Source organism: Protomyctophum bolini (assembly GCF_963924005.1).
Source record: "Protomyctophum bolini genome assembly, chromosome: 11".
In the NCBI taxonomy this organism is placed as follows: Eukaryota; Metazoa; Chordata; class Actinopteri; order Myctophiformes; family Myctophidae; genus Protomyctophum; species Protomyctophum bolini.
In genome coordinates this window covers 41,076,019-41,084,696 of record NC_137872.1, presented here as the reverse complement: position 1 = coordinate 41,084,696, position 8,678 = coordinate 41,076,019, and the positions used below count along the sequence as shown (strand labels likewise).

The 8,678-nt window shown below is 44.7% G+C and overlaps 1 protein-coding gene across 2 annotated transcripts; it reads right to left on the bottom strand.

Annotated features, from left to right (window-relative positions):
- Window positions 1-2,676: 2,676 nt before the first annotated feature.
- On the bottom strand, window positions 2,677-8,552 carry fahd1 (fumarylacetoacetate hydrolase domain containing 1). 2 transcript variants are annotated; one of them, XR_013964917.1, is made up of 4 exons: window positions 8,213-8,552; window positions 6,327-6,392; window positions 3,339-4,232; window positions 2,679-2,967 (listed from the first exon to the last, which is right to left on the bottom strand). XR_013964917.1 is itself a non-coding variant. In XM_080776525.1 (3 exons), the coding sequence occupies exons 1-3, from the start codon at window positions 8,459-8,461 to the stop codon at window positions 3,888-3,890; spliced, it is 660 nt and encodes a 219-aa protein (XP_080632651.1). In that variant the 5' UTR covers window positions 8,462-8,552; the 3' UTR covers window positions 2,677-3,887. The 2 variants fall into 2 exon arrangements, 1 of the variants encoding a protein (XP_080632651.1); XM_080776525.1 differs by having other exon boundaries at window positions 2,677-4,232.
- Between the last annotated feature and the right edge of the window lie 126 nt (window positions 8,553-8,678).

The following is an 8,678-nucleotide window of genomic DNA, read 5'->3' as shown; positions in this document are numbered from 1 at the left end:
AACCTCTGAGCGAAGGGAGTTCACGTCTCGTAGCACTGAAAGATAAATGAGTTGTGGCTGAAATGGAGACGCGTTTTGTGTCGATGTGGAGCTAATATAAAAAAAACACCTGGAGGGACAGAGCTTGATTGATCGCTTACAATAATAACCCCAGTGGTTCTCAGAGTGCAGGTTCTCCGGGGTCCCACCGCGGCCCTCGTCGGGCCCTTGAGAGGGGGTTCCAGGGGGCCCCCAGCTAAATGATATATAGTTTGGAACCAAATGGACCCTTCCGTAACACTCAAGACTTAAACTAAAGGTATATTCAGTGATTACACTTAATTCAAATATCACTTATTTTTTTTGTTTTGTTGTGATAAATAATCCTAGAGTGTGCTGACCATATAAGGAGTTTCTCCCTGTCCCCAGTGAGCCCCTGGGGTAAAAATATAGGTGGCCAAGTCTTCATCCAATCAGGATGAGAGAGGCCTTCCGCCAATCATGATTGAGCAGAGGCGGGCCTTGGTGTGTCCCCCCACTGTAGAGCGTGCATGTGCACATTTGTTACCAGGGCGGACCGGGGGCTCACCCAAATCACTGAATGCTCCTTTGACATTGATTTTTCAATATAAATTGGGCATCCCAGAGATGTTAAATGGAGCTCCGTAGACTAATATGTCGAACTGGGGGTCCTTGAAATTAAACGGATTGAGAATCTCTGCTAGAGCCGTAAAAATCTCCTCTTATGGGAGTCCCTGGCATATCCTTTCAAATGGGGGTCCACAGGCTAATTGGTTTTGGGAACCACTGGCTTACAGCCTTACATTAACCCCAGTGTGGTTCTCAGCGAATAGTGTCAAAAGATTGCATATTCGATATTCGGTTCGGTTGATTTTAATGCCGAAACTGAATAGTCAAAGGCTGGGGGTTGCCTTTCGTAACCTACTGTTTTATTGTGATGAAGTGATCAAAAATGTAATCATCTCAGTCTTTTGCCATTATCATACCAACTCCACAACAAAGGTACGACCACAATGAATAGTATACAACAGGGCCACTTAATGTGGCCCTCAGGTTAATGTCAGAATACTGATATAGTATTGGTTTCAGATGTTACAATTCCACAACATGCAAACACTTTTTAATTACTTAATTAGTAGCTCAATGCTCAACACAAGTAGGCCTAAAATTGAAGGCATTTGAAATTACATAAAAATGTACATTTTCAGGATTCCAATTCAAAAATAGGAAGAAAAAGAAACAATTCGTGCTTTGACGCGTTTTTAGCTCGTAGATCGGCTATTTTTGCTACGACAGTAATATATGGCCTATATAGGGAGTGAGTGTGGAAATATAGTGGCCCTCTCCATCGTCAAAGTTTCCCACCCCTGGTATACAATATTAATCATATTCGGCTATTCGGTATTCGGTTTTCGGCCAACTGTTTCCTATATTCAGTTTCGGCCAAGAATTCCCCATTCGGTGCACCCCTAGTATTTGGACATAATGGCCTATATAGGCTATGTGAGACTGTCGGTCTGAAAAAAACATTCTCCAATTATCTCACGGACCAGATATTATATCTGCAGAATCAACCCCTTGCCGTAAGACAGTTGAGTTAATGACTCTTTACTGCATTTTAGATCCCTTCACTAAGGTGGCCAACGTTTTAATGGCACACACACACACACGCACGCACACACACACTTGTGGCTTGCATTTAAGACACACCAAGGGAACCATGGAGTCCTCAGTCAGTCAATGCATGACATTGAGTTCAACACACTGTTTACATTCAGTCAATATAGTTATACTTGTAACACTGGAATAATTTCATTTGTTTCATTCAAATGAAAACTTTTAAAGACCAGTCAACAACGATCACAGTACATCTGTATTTTCGCAGTTATTCAGAGCGTTGTCCCACAAATCCTTACTTGGAGCAAGTCTGCCCCCTGCTGGTCCAGATACCACATAGAGTAGACGGCAACAGAATAACTTCTCAAATTCACTTTCTATAGAATAGTGGAATACTATATTATTTCTGGTTCTGGGCTGGGCAATATATATACCGGAATACCGATGATGTGAATTTTGGATATCGTGCGGTGTACATGACATAAGTGTTTGTCCATTCCTGGTTTTAATCACTTTAATGTAGGATGCAGTCAGTGAATATTATATGTTTTGGTCAAAACTAAAAGTTTCTTGTTAAAAAGGTTAAAGCAATACATTCTGATAGTATTCATTGCTATGGACTAGAGTTTTTGTTCAGTAACATGAATTGCCCGCCCCCATTATCCAAGCTCTTTAATAAACTGAAAATACATACAATTTGCAAATTTACAAGCAGTCAGGAGAGTAGCCATTTATCAGCGTCATGTTGATGTTGTTACAGTTCCAATGCCGTATGCTCATTTCTTTGTCATCGCTTCCAATTCCACTTGTTTAATCTGTATAATGTATGAATTCTCTGTTATTGAACAAACACTCTATATAGCAAACATTACAGAATATATCAGAATATATAGTTTATATAACACTTATTTATGAAACAATATCACTTATCACCGCCCTACTTTTAAACCCTCTGGATTTAGTAAACTGGACCCGAGTTGGCTCTGTACTTGGATTATTAATTTTCTTCCACCAAATCTCTTTGCAGCTTGGCTAATGTTTTTGGCTAATGCCCCCCCCCCCCCCCCCCTCAATTAAACCCTTGTTGTATTATATACTATTTGTGGTAATAACGCTCTTTGCCTCATATTGCTCTAGTCTAGTGTCAGTGTGGTGTCTCCTCTCTGGACGTCGTGGTGACCACTAGGGTTGGGAACCCTTGAGATTTTTTTTATCAATTCCAGTTCCTTATATACGATTCCCTGATCTAACGGCCCCATTCTTTAAGGATTCCATTTAAAGATTCCGATACGAGGTTCCCAAAATGGACCCTTACAGGGCTGTAATTATGAGAGTGTATACGAATGGACCCTTACAGGCTTACAGGACTTTATGAGTGTACAAATGGACCCTTTACTTACAGGACTGTAATTATGAGTGTATACGAATGGACCCTTACAGGCTTACAGGACTTTATGAGTGTACAAATGGACCCTTTACTTACAGGACTGTAATTATGAGTGTATACGAATGGACCCTTACAGGCTTACAGGACTTTATGAGTGTACAAATGGACCCTTCACTTACAGGACTGTAATTATGAGTGTATACGAATGGACCCTTACAGGCTTACAGGACTTTATGAGTGTACAAATGGACCCTTTACTTACAGGACAGTAATTATGAGAGTATACGAATGGACCCTTACAGGCTTACAGGACTTTATGTGTGTACAAATGGACCCTTTACTTACAGGACAGTAATTATGAGAGTGTACGGATGGACCCTTACCCCGGGTGTTAAAATGAAACAGTTTGAGAACCATATAGCAGACAAGTCAAGTCCACAGAACCGGCTCTGACAGTGTGATAAAAAACCGGTTTCCCAGAAACGGTTCCAAATACGATGGGACCGATTCACCCTTTGTCAAGACCCGCCCCCGTGGTTGTGCCCCTCTTCGCACCCATTGGCTGCCGTTTCGCGGTTGGACAAAAATGTTTTAGCAAATTCAACATAAACATGGTGGAACGAAGGCGGAACAAGGCAGAAAGAGCCTGCTGGTTAGTCAGTCAGTCAGGGACCAATCAGAAGGCTGAATTCCGGTTCTTCAATCTCGGAAAACCGGGTCTGAACCGTTCCCCACCCTATAGTGACCCCTCCTACTGCTGCCTGAAGGTCACGGTGACCCTACTCCCTTACTGCTGCCTGTCCACTCTGAAGGTCACGGCGACCCACCGTCTCTCCCTACCGCTGCCTGTCCACTCTGAAGGTCACGGTGACCCACCGTCTCCCTACCGCTGCCTGTCCACTCTGAAGGTCATGGTGACCACGCCGTCGATGCCGGCCTCCAGCTCGTCGTGCTCCTGCACGGCCGACACGCCCTTGGGCGTGCCCGTCAGGATGAGGTCGCCCGCCTCCAGGCTGATGATGCCACTGACGTAGCTGATGATGTAAGGGACGGAGAAGATCATCTGGCCGGTGGAGGCGCTCTGGCGCAGCTGGTCGTTGACCTTCAGCCAGATGGTGAGGTCGCCCGGGTCGGGGACCCTCTCCTTGGGTATGAAGTCGCTCACGGGACAGGAGGTGTCGAAGGCCTTGGCCAGCGTCCACGGGAGGCCGCGGGACTTGCACTCGTCCTGGAGGTTGGGAGGGAACAGGGGGGCAGTCAGACGGATATTTTGTGAAGCCACTAAGGAAATGAAAGTTCATATAATGGCCTGTTGTGGCGCTGTCACTGGACCCAGAAAAACCCATAGCCCCATAGAAGTCCATGTATTTTGGCCCAACTTCACCTAGACTGTATTACCTTAATAAACATGGTCATGAATACTTTCTGCTTCCAGTCACTAGTTTAAAGTCTCATTTCTAATGTCATAATATTCTTTTTGGAAAATTATGGTCCCATTTATAAAAAAAATGACCATAAAGTCGCGCATGTTCTGAGGGGCGTGGCTACCGTTACAGTCTATGAACGGGATCCCCCACCCACTCGAGTCAAAATAAAAACCAATGAAGAAGAAGGGGGAAGTCCCGCCTCGTTGTCTGGGCCAGCCAATGGGCCAGCTGGCCTGAACTGGGCCAAAACGGATCTAGAAAGATGGCGACTTCCATTGCAAGGACTGACAGGCTTCATTTTACGTTCACGTTAGACCCGCGGAACGCTTTGTCCATATTTTTTACAGTCTATAGGAGGGAACAGCATGGGTGCGACGGGTTAGCCAGTGTTGTTTTGGGCAGAGAATTTTCATTTTTAGTCATTAGTCTCTTGAATAGTTTTTCACTTAGTTTTAGTCACCTGGAATGTTTTATTTAGGGATGCACCGAAAGGGACTTTCTTGGCCGAAACCGAATACCGAATATAAGAAACAGTTGGCCGAAAACCGAATACCGAATAACCGAAAAGATTTAATATTGTATATATTTTTGCCTATACCATTGCCGTCATTGCCGTACCTTAAAGCTACCTGATTTATGGTTATGGCAAAACTTTACTTCAATAATAATAATCACTGTTATGGGTCCATAAAACATTTATTCAGCTCATTTGAATGCATTAATTGCATACACTATTCGGTGATATATTTTCTGCCTATTCGGGCCGAAACCGAATAGGCCGAAAATTAATTTTCTGCCGAATATTTTCTGCGGCCGAATATTCGGTGCATCACTAAGTGTTAGTCTAGTTTCAGTTGACCAAATGTCATGCGATTTTAGTCGACTAAATCTACAGTTGATTCAGTCGACTAAAATGTATTCTGGCGGTCCTTGATGTTGTCGTAATGACTGATTTTACACCTGCTGAAAATAGCCGATCTACGAGCTCACAACGCGCCGCGCCTCGGGATACCACTCGGCATGTGTCTTGACGAAGGTCATGTATATTCATGGAGGGCGCAAAGAGCTGGCAGAGAAGAAGTTGGACACCACCACAATGGTCTGGTCTGTAATTAACACCAGAGGCACCCCCCCACCCGTTTCATTAATTAAACACTCCACCATCATCGGGACACGGATGTTTCTATGTGGGGGTAAAGGCTACCCCGACGACATCGGAGTGTTTGACACCTGCACGGCTTTGTCTAGGATGGCACTGGTTGCGTTCAGCCTTTGGCCTACAACGGAGAGCTGCACGTAATTGGTGGTGACATCCCGAGAACTATATACCGTAAGTCCAACAATGGAAACTCAAGCCAGAGACATTTCCCTTGACGGAGGTTGAGATCAAGCGGAAAGGCCTGTCTACGCCGTCTAGAATGGGCTGTTGTTGCATGGTGGGAGATCGCAATCATCTTCTATTCAATAGGAAATCTATTGGGAGGTATTATCGAGGGATAGCTCCGACAACAGTGACCTTCAAATCCTAGACGCGAGTCCTAGTCTGAAGACGTCATGCAAGCTAGCAGTTATTCAGTGCGGTCTGGAGCAGTCGGAGCTCCCACAGGACCTCAGGTGGGAACTGACTCCCCTGGAGTTCCGGCCTATAGTAAACTGACTGAAAATGGTATTGATCCAATCCACTTTATTTATGATCCCACCTGATAAGGACCCATTTTGTCCAAACAAGACACTTGATTTCGTCTCAAGACCAAGGGCAAGTCATGAGCAGCTTAAAGTACTTTTTTCTTTTAGGGGTGATAGCCTCTCCCTATGCCCTGCATTCCGGTTTTGTGTGACTCGGCAGATGATTGGCTGATCGCCCCATATAGCGATGATTTGATTGGCTCTCATACCTGGATGTCCCGGGCTGTCATGTCCAAGCAGAGAGCGTAGCCGGCCACATGGTCCATAGCAGAGCCCTGGATGGATAGATGGATGACATCATGTTAGTTATTATTACACAAGTAAGACGTGCAAGCTCAGTGGCCTTGTGGTTAGAGTGTCCGCCCTGAGACTGGGAGGTCGGGGTTCAATCCCCGGCCGGGTCATACCAAAGACTGTGAAAATGGGACCCAATGCCTCCCTGCTTGACACTCAGCATCAAGGGTTGGATTGGGGGTAAGTCCCTGCGACATACTAGCGTCATGTCCAGGGGGTGTACTTGTACATCAAGCTGCCTCATGCTACAGAAACAGGACATAGGCTCCTGCCCTATGGGCCTCATGGCTCGGCAAGGCTACTTACTACTTTTAAGACGTGCAGGCGCGGGAAGCGAACGCAGCTCGTAACATTTCAATAACAACAATTTGAATAAATTACATACTTTTTTTTTTTTTAAGTGGGGGTGGGGGTAAAAGGACAGTGAAAATAGCTGATCTTAAAGCTCGCACCGCGTTGCAACTCGCAAGAGCTTTAGATCAGTTTTTCAAGGGGCTACAGGTTTAATGTTTGTTTTTAGTTCAATGTTTTGTTTGTTTTAAAAAACGCCATTGACAATGAAGAGAAATTAATGTTTGTTTTGTCCCTAACACAAACATTAAATCCCATTAACAATAAAGAGAATTTTATGTTTGTTTTGACACCGTTTGTTTTACATCATCATTAGCAACATGACACGAGTTAGACTTTAATATATTAGAGTTAGATGAATAGGTTACACGTAGCCGCAATTTGCAACTCTAGATTTTTTTTACAATTGGTTGAAATCTAGAGTTGCAATAACCTCCATCGACTTCCTATGCATTGTTTTGGTTTTGCATTGGTTTGTGACCTCCTGGTCTTAAATTACGTTAAACTCACCAACATTGCAGCTGTAGTCCAAGCTTGAATTATCCTCTTTCGATCTGGTGTCGCTTGTTTATCATAAAAGTCCCCCGTAAAGATGTTATGAGCTACTTTCTGTCCAAAATATTCCAAGAGTGACAATATCGAGCTGCCATTTTGATTTTTGCAACGTGCCATAAAACAAGATGTGAGGGGGAGTGCTTGTTTAATAGCGTCCCTCCCTCCCTAGGGCGTCGGCCTCTTCTTTGGGTGTCTTACCTGCGCAGGTAATATTCTATTAAACAAGCGCTCCCCCTCACATCTTGTTTTATGGCACGTTGCAAAAATCAAAATGGCGGCTCGATATTGTCACTCTTGGAATATTTTGGACAGAAAGTAGCTCATAACATCTTTACGGGGGACTTTTATGATAAACAAGCGACACCAGATCGAAAGAGGATAATTCAAGCTTGGACTACAGCTGCAATGTTGGTGAGTTTAACGTAATTTAAGACCAGGAGGTCACAAACCAATGCAAAACCAAAACAATGCATAGGAAGTCGATGGAGGTTATTGCAACTCTAGATTCAGCCAATTGTAAAAAAATCTAGAGTTGCAAATTGCGGCTAGGTTACACGTAAAACATTCCCTCCTTGAGGTTGTAAGATGATAAGAGCGCCCCTCACTTCACACGGGTGTGAGTTTTACCTCACTATTCCCCCCCCCCCCCCCCCAAAAAAAAAAGGATTGTATAATTATTATGGCCACAAATTTATATTTTATTCATATGTTCCAGTTGAGTTTCAATGTCCCAAACAAATGCACAAATCATGAATGGCAAACTTCAACCGCTAGATGTCACAATTACACCAGATGTCTGCCTTGAAAGTTGCATCGTGAGTCGTGACCATTTCTAATCGACTCTAAATCATTTCATGATCGCGACAGTGACAGGCAGCCCTATACTATACGATACCTGCGGGATGGAGGTGCCCCCTTTCCCGATGACCACCCCCAGCTCCACCTCGTGGTGGAGGTTGTGCGAGTAGCGGGGCACCAGGATGGGGCTGCCCTCCCGCAGGTAGGCGGAGGGCGGCTTGAGGAACAGCACGGGCTCCGTGGGCACGGCGTTCCCGAGCTCCTTGGCGTGGTCCGCGTAGTTGCGTCCCACGCACACGATCTTCCGGCCCCACTCCCAGAACCGAGACACGCTCTTCTGGCTCATAGTGACTTTGTCTGTTGTTATGTCAGGTTGTTCTTGTCGGACAAGAAGCAGATCTGTGTGGAAAAGAAAACGACCTTTGATCACTCATTCACTTCCTAGGCTCAAAGTACGGCGAGCCCAGAAGGACTATAATAGCGTTACACCATGCGCTAATACCATCACTCAAAGTCAGACAAGGGGTCAACTTGCCAAGGGGGGCAGTTGGCTTTTTATTTTT